The sequence below is a fragment of the Anas platyrhynchos genome, chromosome Z, assembly GCF_047663525.1.
Source record: "Anas platyrhynchos isolate ZD024472 breed Pekin duck chromosome Z, IASCAAS_PekinDuck_T2T, whole genome shotgun sequence".
In the NCBI taxonomy this organism is placed as follows: Eukaryota; Metazoa; Chordata; class Aves; order Anseriformes; family Anatidae; genus Anas; species Anas platyrhynchos.
In genome coordinates, this window is record NC_092621.1 from 13400472 (window position 1) to 13413010 (window position 12539).

At 35.4% G+C, this 12539-nt stretch overlaps 1 protein-coding gene across 1 annotated transcript in view; it reads left to right on the forward strand.

The window, feature by feature from the left end:
- The window catches only part of WDR70 (WD repeat domain 70), a 137749-nt gene that overhangs the window by 98783 nt on the left and 26427 nt on the right, over positions 1-12539 (forward strand). Inside the window, exons 11-13 of the mRNA XM_038170879.2 lie at positions 1852-1951; positions 7695-7779; positions 8895-9033. Coding sequence (XP_038026807.1) covers positions 1852-1951; positions 7695-7779; positions 8895-9033 — 324 coding nt within the window. The remainder of the gene's footprint in view (positions 1-1851; positions 1952-7694; positions 7780-8894; positions 9034-12539) is intronic.

Here is a 12539-nt window from a genome sequence, read left to right on the forward strand (position 1 = left end):
AGAGCATACTTTAATCTCTAACTTACAGATGGGAAGGTGAGATAAGGTTGCAGACGCAACGTGAAATTCTTGAATGTCTCATTTTAAAGCTGTAAGAATTCGTTTTGCTAGGAAAAGAGAGCAAAAGAGAAGTGTAATTTCCTACGTGTTCAAGAAGGACTTAACTGTCTCAAATTCCTTTGAGTCTTTTCCTCTTCTATTTTCCCTTCATGTTTCCATTTTGATTCTTCCTTGTCTTCCTCTTTGTCCCACTTCCCTCTTCACTCCTAAATGCCCACGTGGTTCCAATTAATCCCGTCTAGGTTACTTGCTTTATCCCATAGCTCTTTGGGGCTCCTTATTCATCTCAGAATTTCTCCATTTACTGAAATATTCTTCATGCCTGTTCACCTAGTGACGTCCAGTTTTCCTTTACAGTGCTCCATCCCTGTCTTGTAGCTTCTTGCCACATCTGCTGTGTTCTGTGATATTCTACAAGGCTTTGCTGTTTCCTCTCTCCATTATTTTTTTCCCTTTCTGCATTCTTCTATTTCACTTCACTGTCACTCTTTCAGTGGGACTTAGTACTCCTTTCAACAATTTATTTGTAACCTGTCCATGTCAGCAACAAGTTTGCCTTTCATCTTCATTGCTAGTGTGGACTCAGTGGACTCCTAGCCACAGATTAATCTCACCCTGCCACTGGTTTCACTTCTGTGCAATAAATTAGATCACTCCGTCCTTTACCTGGCTGTCCCGTTTTATCACCTGTTAGTCAGTCTTGCTGAAGTTCTCTGTCTCTGGTGGGGAATGTGACTGGTCACCCTCACACAGCAGGCATGTGTGGTGTGGTCTCCATCAGTGATTGAAGATAACATATGTAATGACTGAGGCAACAGTGACTAACAGTTGAATTAACCAGCAAGATGCCTTATGAAAGGACATCTTGGTATCAAAGCCAAGACCTTTGGTTTGGTTGGGAAGTGGGAAAGCTGAATTTTGCAGAAGTGCTAAAATTTAACTTGAGATTTCACAGATTTCTCCCATTTGAACAGAGAGAATTTTTAAGAATTTTACTAAATTGCGACTTAATAAACTAAAACTGATTTTTATACAAGAATAAGGTCTAATTTGAAAGTGATGTCTTCTTGTAAAATAACCAGGGAAATACACTTAAAAATAAACATAAATGATTCCCAACCTTGAATTCTGTTTCAGCTAGCACAATGGAACACAAACCTCAGCATATCCAAGCTTTTTTCTAATCTATAAACTATTAATTTTGGCATGGTTGAAATCCAGCAAAACTAAATTATAGAATCATAAATCATTAGGGTCAGAAAAGACTTCCAAGATTATCTGGTCCAAATCCTACTACCAATGTCACCCACCCGATGTCAAACCATGTCCCTAAACACTATGTCCAACCTCTTCTTATACTTCTTTTAAGTCCTCTCCAAAGTATGTATATCACATTTTTTGTTTGTTTGTTTAAACAATAAGCCTGCTTAGATGGGTGACAAGAACTGTCTTAAAATGTATATTTATCTTAACCAGGCCTAACCACATTTATTTAGTGGTAGTAGGAGTATTCTGGTAGCTCTGATGCTATTCTGTATACTTGAATCTATGCAAAATTTGTATTTTTCTTTCAAGCACTTATTGTGAAAGCCTATTCTGACCATATAAAGCCTATACGACTTTTTAAAAAGGCTGTAGAAATTAGTAACTTCAGTACCTGTTAATGCTAAAGTTGCAGGGTTTTCTGTTTACATTTAGGAATAGCAGCAAATACACAAAATGCTATAAAGAAATGTTTGCCCAGTCTTGAAATAAGCAAGATTTTTGATGTTTCATTTGTTTGACAAACAGGTACATACGAAGTTCCACTGCAGGCAAGCCCATGCTCCAGGCACTGACACTTCTTGCTTGGCATTTTCCTATGATGGTACTGCCCTTGCCAGTCGGGGAGGTAAGTGACTCAAAGAACCCTTTGATGTGTTTAATGTAAGACAGTCTTAATGTGGTTCGGTAAAAAAACCCAAACATTTAAATCATACCATTTCTAAATGTAATTTATTTATGATTGAGGTAAGATAGTAAAATCAGATATAAACCCGAAGTGTTTCACAGTCTACATCTTTTGTTTTGATACACCGTGCCTTAATGTGTTCCTGAAAGTGCATTTCACAGCATTTAAGGAACATTTTAAGAGAACTTTGTAGTTTATGTCATATAGTTCCTGATCTGTCTTGTTGCCTAGCATTGACAATTCACCAAAAGGGAAGTTATTAGCTTAAATAAGAATTAAGAAAAATTTCATTATATAGTTCTTTCTGTTAAGGTTACTGCCTCTCAGTAAGAGTGTATCTGTTGTAGAGTTATTAATTTCTCAAGCAGGTTTCTAATGCAGTGTACTTGTATGTTCTAATTGAAATTTTTATGTAGTTAAAATTATAAGTATCAAGCGTTGATGAGTGGAGATAAAAGGCCAATTTGTACTTGAATGGAAAGAAGCCAAAAAAAGTTCTTTAAACTTCAGGTAAAACTTTTTTATAAAAGTCTCTTAATAGAACAGAACAAGCCTTGAGAAGGCAAAGACATTTATGAAGACTCATTCACTCCATTATTAGATGTGTTAGTTAGGATGGTGTCTGTTTAAGATAGCTTTTCAGGTAGGGATTTGTGTATGCAGCATTTTGCAGGCAGGTGCAAGCATACAGTCCGAGCTGACTGGATGGAAACCAGCTGCAACCAGGAGCTATGTGTAAGCATTAGCATGGCCTCAAGGCCAAATAAACAGGCCTAGGGAGAGGCAGCGTATGTTAATGTAGCCTCAGTATTATGCCTAACATATGTACATAACATCTGGTCAGTTTGGTATGTAGACAGAATGAGATTTTTTTTATACAAAATACCATGAGACAGGTATTCATAGATTGTAAACTCTCTGAAAGAGGAGCTTGTATTTCAAGCTGAGGGGAGTAGCTTGCAAGTGCTTTGTGTCTTTCCCCTTGCCCTGTCCCTGATGAACAGAGTGGCACTGGTGGCTTTTACACGAATATGCAGCTGCTATTGGATGTTACTTACCTCATTTCTTTGTATGTTTCTATAATTCCAAACATTTATGTTCCCCAGATCCCATTTTGCAGAGTAAAATGATGGTAGGCTTGTCCTTAAGAGCCCTAGGCTTACTAGGACATGTTACTGGTGCTTAGATTGTTTTCTGATTGCTGTTCAGGCTCCTGGTACTCCATAAGTGGTTGAGGTAAAATGTCTCAACCCTGCTGGTTCACCTACTTTCCAAGAAGGAGAAGGTTCTCACATAGCAAGTATTCAGTTTAGTAAGGACCATCTGTCTATCTATTCCGAGCCACGTAAAATGCTGCTTCTGCCTGCCAGTGGTGTTGCCACCACAAAATCCACACAAGCGTACTTGAAATGACTTTAAAAAACACTGGTGTGCCTTTTAAATATCCACAGCAAACAAGAATAATACTAATGTGAGGAATATTCAGTAGAGTTGTTCTGAAACCTCAGTGTATGTAAATTCTCTTATATTTTGTATTTATGAATGGAGATAACAGAAATGACCTTTGCATATTTTAATTGCTTGTGGCAGTTGCTTGCCTGCTCTTCATCTGTCTCCAGGTTTTGTGTTATATTAAACCAACTTCAACTTACTTATGCTCTTTCTACCTCACTCTGGTATAAACTGTATAAGAACTTGATAGTTTGCAGAATATAAGACTGTACAGGCCCCTTAATGTGGTTACAAGAGCTACAGTTGTCTCATGGCTTTTTTGTTTGTTTGGTTTTGTTTTATTTTAATTCCTGTATGCTGTGTTGAAGAATAAGGATTCATACCTTATTTTTACTTGTTTGGTTAGTGCTCTAATGTGAGTATTACTTTGGATCTGTACCAGTAAAAGCAGATGTAGATCCAGCATTCATAGATTAACACACCTGCCAAGTGCTGAGGATCAAAGAGAGGATAGCCGTTTGGGGAATGGGGACTTTCATTGAAAGCCTGATGGACTCTCCTGCATCTGATGTAGATTCAGTGTCAGATATGAGAGAGATGAGGCAGGGCTCAGCTGCACGCACAAGGGAAAATGAAAAGTTAAGGAGATGCTTATGAGAGTTCCCAGTCTTATTTTTGTTGGGTATTAGGTAGTAACTTGACAGAAACTTAAGAACGTGATATTTTGACACACTTGTAACTGTGGAAGTATTTTTTTCTACATACAGTAAAGGTATGTGAATGTTTCCTTTGTTCAGCCATACGATTTGGGGTCCTATTGTAAAAGTAATTTTTGACTCCTGGTCTGGTCAGAATCCACTTTTAGAATAATAAGAAACAATGATTTCATTAATTTCATGAACCTCATGATAGTTATTTGTCTGTTGGTTTGTCAGTAAACTTACGTGGAAAAATCAGTTTATATAAGAGATCCAGGTTGGTGTGGCTCGAGTGATGGTGAGAGCTATTCCAAGCATAAGTGCAGGATTCCTTCTCCCAAGTCCTTTGGCTCAGGGTGAGTGTGATACTGACCTGTGGTGCCTCAGAGGGCTGTTCTTGAACTGTTGCAGTTCCTTGTGCTGAACCAGAGCAGAATGCAGAAGCACATACCTTGCTCTCTAAGGTGCCTCATGATGCCTGTAGTATCAGCCTTCATAGAAAGGTTCTGAGTTTATAAACATAATGTATTCTGATACTTCCTCACAGTAAGTCATGTTGTGCTATGTCTTTCCTTTGCTCTATTTTGCTTTTTAAAATCTCATTTCCTTTGTTTCATTGCTTTCCCCAGTGATCTTTGTCCTTGAGCTTTGCTTTCAACACAGGACTCCCTCTTAAAATAGGAGCTTCTTGAAGGGTGTTGCCGACTTTAGAATTTTTGAACCTCTGACGGTGCTTTACTTTGGCAGTGTTTTTACTTCTTTGGGGTGCATTTGCATCCATTTAATTGTCTTCCTGGTCATTATCTTCTGAGAAAAACTAAGAAATAAAAATCTTTGTAGTCTCAGTGCACTGACCTTACTTTGACTAAAAGTCAAGTGCAAAATGCCTATCCTGGCTCACCAGAGATTCTTTCTAGGACCTACTTGTTTCCTCTTGATAAATCCATTCCTCGATACCATGGACATAATGGTGTCTGGCCTGTTTATATCATACTAGATTGGTATCCTTCTAATTAAAATGGCAAAAAATAGGCTTTGAAATGCTATTAAAAATGCAATAACATTTTTAAAGATTGTGCCAAGTCTGCCATCAAGAAAAATACTGAATGATCTAAGAGTGGGTTATTTTGAATACTTTATACTGAACTCCACACCTCTCAACTTTATGTATTTTTGTTTAAGGATAATTACTTTGACTACACGTGAAGTAGCTAAAAATAGGTCAGTACTACTACTGCTCTCATAAAGAAACTCATTAAGCATTGATGGAAGGTTGCTAATACAAAAAAATGGTATTGTGGCATATTGATATTGTCTGCTTTCTTAGTAGCAGTGGTTTCAACTCAAAGCAAATTAATTTCAGGCAGAAGTATCATTTTTACTGCACAGTAAATTTGAATTTAAAGATGAACTTTGGAAATCTCGTATTATTAAAGATGGTAAGAGTTTCACAGCATTGGCCAAGTTACTCTATGAGTATTCCTCCCTTTCCAAGTACTTAATCAACTATTTCTGCACCATTTAAGACAATGCTGATTTGAAATCATCGAAAACTCCTTGAGTCCTTCTGGAGTCTTGTGATTTTTTAAACCAGCAGAATACACTTTCTTCTTAGAAGGAGAGCTGTATCTAAATGTCTCACTGCATCTCTCCTGCTAAAGCCTGGCAGGGCTACAGCTTGAAGATCATGTCAAGGCTCATTCCACTGGGAACAGAACAGCCTTGGCTGCTAGCCTTAGATCTGTCCCTGTGCAAGAGATTTGCAGAGCAGCCAAATGGTATCATTTGCGTACATTTATAAAGTGCTGGTGCTCTAGATATAACATCTAGACAATAAGTGTATTTTTTTTTTTGTTCAGGGTAGGAGGGGAAAAAGGAGGGCTCACATTACAAGACCAAATGCTTTGAAGTGCTCGGGGTGGTGTCTACTATGAAACAATAAGAAAACAGATATTCCCAAAATAGGGAGGCAACATTTTTCATTCTTGTCATTTTTTAGTTTTGCAATGAAAAGAAATATATTGTGTCCTGGGCATCATTTATTTAAGTTGTCCACTTCTTAGAAATATTTTGTAGTTAGGCATTATCCTGGTCTTTAATATAAACATACGTGATACATGAGGCCACACATTACTGCTTTCCCTATGAAAGGTACTGCTGTCCTTGATTTCTTTTGTTATGGCATGATACATTTGTGTATTTTTTTTATTTATTTTATCTATTTTTGCATTTTATTTCCAAGCTTTGCTTTGGGCTCTTAATCTCAAAGGTTGGGAACACACAGAGTACTAGATGATTTAAAAATAAAAAATATTTCCTTGCAAGGTTTGAGTGTTGCAAGGAAGCAGGTCCATGGATTGCTAATCACTTTCCTGCTCACCAGTTAGGTCAGGAATATTTTGTAACTTTTTTTCTGAAATTAATCTCTGGATGTTTTCAAGGAGAATTGTTTGAAAGTCCTTCTTTTTGCCCTTGAAATCACTGAGGCACTGATGTAGAATACAAAAAGATGTCTAGGTGTCTGCAAGAGGTGCCTCAGGGCTCAAATTCTCATGCAGAAAATATGTATCCCAGGGGGAAGGTTAGCAGAGATGTAGATCTCTCTGAGAATAACTAACTAAACTTTTTTCTCCACCCCCCCCATTTTTTTTCCTTTTTTTCCTTTTTTTTTTTGTTTTTTCTTCCTGGTACTCACTGTGTTAATATGTCATAACTTTTGGAAAAGGAATAAACAGCCTGACTTTTACTGGCCTACGGAGTCACACCATGTTTATCAAACACAGATGAGAATAGCTATAAATGTCTTGCTGTAACCTCAACTTTGGCTTTTATGGCCAAAGGTGTTGTGGAAGGGTGTGAAAAGGTTTCATTACAGCAAGCATGGATTCATTTGCTTCCCTTCTACCCATTACGCCAGGACTTCTGGCTGATTCCGGGGCCCATTCTTCATACTGAAGTTGCAGTTTGTTTCTGTTTGCATGCCAAAGAAGCAGGAAGGCTTCTCGTGTCTTCTGTCCTTCCTTATCATTTTTCCAGTGCAGGTAGAAACCAGACACATAAAGCTTGTTTATCTTTTGATCTAGTCCACCTGTGATAACATTTATATATATATATATATATATATATATATATATATATATATATATATATATATATATATATATATGTATTCAGCAAAGTTAAATTTCCTTCTAATAGTAAAGCACCAAAACACACAAACAGCATTAAATGGTGTTTGGGGAATCTGATTCCACTGTGGGTAATGGTTCTTAGCAGGCAGGATTGCTGCGATAGGGCTGAATCATTGAGCAGAAGTTTCTGATCTACTGGAGTGCAGCAGGTGGAATTTTTCATCCTTGCATTTTCATAGTCATTTGGGCACAAAAAGCTTCCAAACCATCCCCATTTTGAATTTTTCTACATCATTCTGTTCCTTTTCCTGTATCTGAGTTAGAAGATGAAATTTTTCTGCAGATGTCTAGATTCTTGGCTTAAATTCTTTCTTGCTAACCTTTGTTCCTTTTGTTACATAGGGGATGATACTTTAAAGATGTGGGATATAAGGCAATTTAAAAAGCCTCTTCATTCAGCTGAAAGACTGTCCAGCTTCTTTCCAATGTAAGTACTGTTAATTTTTTCCAGCTAGAATAAACAGCGGTAGTTGTGCTGAGCAGGGGGGAGTATACTGGAGATGTTTCTCAATAGGTACAGGATAGTACACAAAGAACTACACATAGGAGACTGTGCAATAAGGTTCTTGGCTATTTTACGGCTTAACATTGCTTTAAAATATCTCCTATTTCATGTGATAATTCTTATCTATCTTTGCTTGGTTTATGCCATATTTTAGTCTCATATATCTTATGCCTAATTAGATTAGAAACTTTTAGGAGGAGGCCAGTTCATTGCCTTATGTTTGTGTAATGAGATATATCAAGTAAGCCTCATTCCTATTTGGTCTATGATTAATTAAAAGAAAAATCTGGATTGAAAAGTAGACATAACATAAAGGTGTATTGTCTAAATTCAAGTTATGATGTTAGAATTGCTGATTACTGTTATTTGGTACTAAAGTATGGTGTAGTACCATATATTGTTAAGTATTGTGATAATATTTTTAAAGGTATTATCTATACTTCTGTACCTGTAGCACAGTCCTCTCTAGAACTCTAGAGACACTCTAAAGACAATATACAATTTCAAAATAAGATCTTAGAAAGAAAGCTTAGGGAGGTCAAATTTGAAGTCACAAGCACTCACTCTGTTTTGTAGCATATAGGAAGAGTAAACACACAAACATTTTTGGCAACTATATAAACACAACTGCCGTGCAGCACTGAAGAACGTATCATCAGCAAAAACAGATTTCAAGATTGTTTTATTTCTTATGAATGATTGTAACCAGATTTAAAATGATTATTTTTTTTTTCCTATGTGAAAAGTTCACATGAATTTGGAGAGGAAAAGAAATTTTGTTGGGAGGAGGATTTTTATATTTTTATTGTTTTTGCCAGTTTTTCGTATTCTGAGCACAGCTGTAATTGTAATTGTGAACTGTCTGATAACTATAGTAATAGATGACAGCAGATAAAAGTTGTTTTTAAACTTTGTGTTGAAAGGATTAACAAATAGAAAAGATTATTTGTAAGGATTGTAATCTATAAATTAAATATACATTAATTACTGATTTGCCCAATATAATGTTTTTTTGTTTTTTTGTTTTTTTCCAACAGGACTGATTGCTGTTTTAGCCCAGATGATAAAATACTTGTCACAGGTACCTCTGTTAAGAAAGGTGGTGGCAGTGGGAAGCTGTTCTTCTTTGATCGGGAGACATTTCAGAAGTTGTACGAGATAGAAGTTACAGATGCGGTATTTATTTCAGTTTTCTTCTATCCACTATTCCAAATATGAATGAAATCATATTCATATGCTTTTTTTTTTTTTTTTCTTACCTTAGACACAGTGACTTTCTACTACTATTCTAATTATTTTTTTCCTCCATTTTTAAGAGAACTATGACTACAGGTAGAGTGCTATTTTTGCACTTAAATAATTAAATAGAAACAACACAAGGTCTTTAAACACTAAGAGACCTCCGGTTTGGTGTTACTAGTGTATTGCTAAATGATTGCGCTGCACCATTCCAGAGCTGGGAAGTGAGGCACAAATCTTAAAATTCTGACATACACATTTATGCTGTTCATTCCCCCAGTTCTCATGATGAAGTACAATTTTGTGATGACAAGCAATGCTGTTTGTCCCTGAAACTTATGGCTGCTATAGTATGCATTTCAGTAAGCAGAAGTATTCCCTTGTACAGAAGGAAAAAGTTTAATGTCATAGTTGAAAAAGTTCCTTCCTTGCAGTGTAAAAAAGTAAACATATAGATTATAACATTCAGTAGTGGTAGACACTCAAACAGCATTGCAGTTGCTTAACTATGAGACATTCCCATTAGCTATTAGAGTCTGGCAACTAGTCAAATCTTTATCATGTTGTAGTGTTGCAGTATACTGTTCTATCCTGCACTTTTCTTAACTCACCTCTTGAGCACAGTAGTCCTTCCTAGCACAGCACACCAAAGATCCTTGTGCTTTGAACTCATTTAGACAGAATTTACATTTATGTATACTTTTCTATCAAGTCTAATTTTCTCTTCTAAATTTGCTCCTAAAGTGAATTCTACTTATGGATGAATTTTTTATATCCATCATTTCTGTGATAGTAGTCTTGCAAATCAAACAATGAAGAACTCATGGTAAAGCAGAAAGCATGTGGTTTTCTGGAGAAGGCATATTTCTATTTTAAACAGATATATTCTATATATAGGTTTCATACTACACTGCAATTTTTATTCAGTACTAGGGAATTTCTCCAAAGATAACATAAACTGGATTTTAAATTTTCCTCCTGTGGAACATACCAATCCTCAACTTGTACAGGTTTCTGATGGAAGATTCTGATTTGTTTTGATTGTGTATTTGTTTTGATTGATTGTTTCAGGTGTGGGTTTTGATTTTGTTGTTGTTTGTTTGTTTTCTGATACAGGTATCATAAGCAAGTGTTTATAACTGTTTTCTGGGGGGAGAAATAAGTGAATGAGTCAGTATTCCCACTGAAACTCCTTGACAGATCGAAGAAAACAAACTACACAAGATAAAGTGAGGGAGGCAGATTTTTGTGGCAGCTCTTCTATTCTGGTGCAGTGCACAAGAAACAAAATAACCTAAGGAGCTCCATTCACAATGAATATGGAGGCCTTATAGCTAAGCACCATGATAGCGTCTTCATTTGGTGGTGGTGAAATCAGTAATAGTGTACAGAAAGGTTACATCAAGGTTTAAGATTTGCTTTGAAATAGAAGGTCTGTTAACTTGCTGGGGTGGATAATGCAGTGGGAGAGTCCAGAAGATACTGCTACTGTTTTTTCTGAGAAGTGTGAGATAAAGTTCTCTTGCTTCAAAATGTGGAAGAGACACAGAGCTGAGAACCAGCAGTAGAAAATTGTTGGAAAGGCAAAATTACGGGCCCATGAGTAACTTCATCAGGGGCCACTTGCGTAGTAAAAATTTAAGTATGTATAGAAATCTCAGGAGGTTCATAATTGTACTGTAAATTTATATACAAATAAATAAATAAATAAATAAATATATATATATATATATATATATATATATATATATATATATATGATATATAATATATGATATAATACATATACTATATACTATATTATTATATAGTATATGAATAATATATATAAATAATATATAGGTGTTTGATAATTATATAGTACCTTTTAAGACTGTATTAAATTATTTTTGCCTATGGAGTTTTAGTGCTGCTGTTTTTCTTTGTAGTTATAATATTTAAGACTGACATTCTCCTGCTTTGAATATAATAGATCAAATGAAAATAATGGAAATAGATGAAGAATTGATACCTATAAATGCTGATGTTATGGCATAGTTTTCAGTGAGCTCACATTAATAATACCTGCCTAAATTAATAATCACTGCCTAGCTTCTAACTTCAACACATCTAAGAAAAACACAGTTAAATAAATCAACCTAAATCTAAAAGAAGAAAAACTACTATACGTGGTGTTCTAAAATCAAATGGTTCTTCAAGATCTTTCTATTGTTTGTATCTCTGGCTTTTTCTTTAGTTTTCTTTTTGTTTCAAATGGCAGTGTTAGATGAATTGTAAATGAAAAAAACATACTAAAAACAAATGATGTTTAAAGAGGTAGACTTTTTTGTTTTATGAGCCATATGTGCTACTTGTTGGAAAGATTGTTAGCCTATGAACCGATAGATCTTGTGTCTAGTTCATCAAAGCACTTTTTTCAGCAGTGCAGTAATTAATTACTTGATTTCTGTTTACCTCCTTCTTGGTTTCCATTTTTTCCTTATACTCCTTCAAAGGCACAGATAGAACAGTTAGTAAAATTAGAGATAAATACATACTGTTTCCTAAGACTTTATCTTTTGTAAGTAAACAAAAATTGTACACCTTTATCTTTTGTGTGTTATCTAGTGCTTAAATATGTAATTGCAATGTTGTTTTTTTAGACATTATGTATAATATGATAGTAAAAGTGTAGTAAAAGACTACAAGTACACTAGTATATCTCTCTACAAAGAGCTAGGGCTGCTCTTGTTCCTCAAAAAAATAATTTTAATTGATTTCACATGGAATTAGTCCAAATGGCTGAAGAAAAAGGACATCATTAGTCATTTTTTTTAGTATGAAATTAAAATAATAGGACTTATTGTGAGTAATTTTATACCAGCTTAGTGACAGAACATATATAATCAGAAAAACAAAAAGTGTACTGTGAAGAGAAAACAAACTATCAACATTTAGCTTTTTTGTTTTGTTTTGTTTCGCAAGCTTTTTTTTTTTTTTAAAGGAATTTTTAGTAAGCTTAGAAAATTGAAAAATAGCAAACAGCAGTAAATAGCCAGTTCAATTGGCCTGTGAATGAACCTGGGGAGTAATGGGTGAATATTTAATGGGCAAGTTTGACCAAAGCTGTGTCTGACATTCCTTTCCATCATGCTTCACAAATCTTTTTTCACCTTTTCTTTCAAGTTTTCATGGGAAAACCCATTACTGCGTCAGAGCTGCTGGAGTGAAACCTTGTGATTTTACTAATAGACTAACTGCCTGATTAGTCTCTGCTGTTGTGGCTAGATATAGAATATTAATTTGTTTTCCATTTCATGTTAGGGTTGGGGAATTTTTTTGGTCACAGTCTGTGACTAGTCGTTTTTGTCACGCTCTTTAATGGCATCCCACCAGTAGCCCATGTAGGCACTGAGACTTCTCCAGAACTCAAGCATCTCAGATAAACAGCAATAATTTTTGAA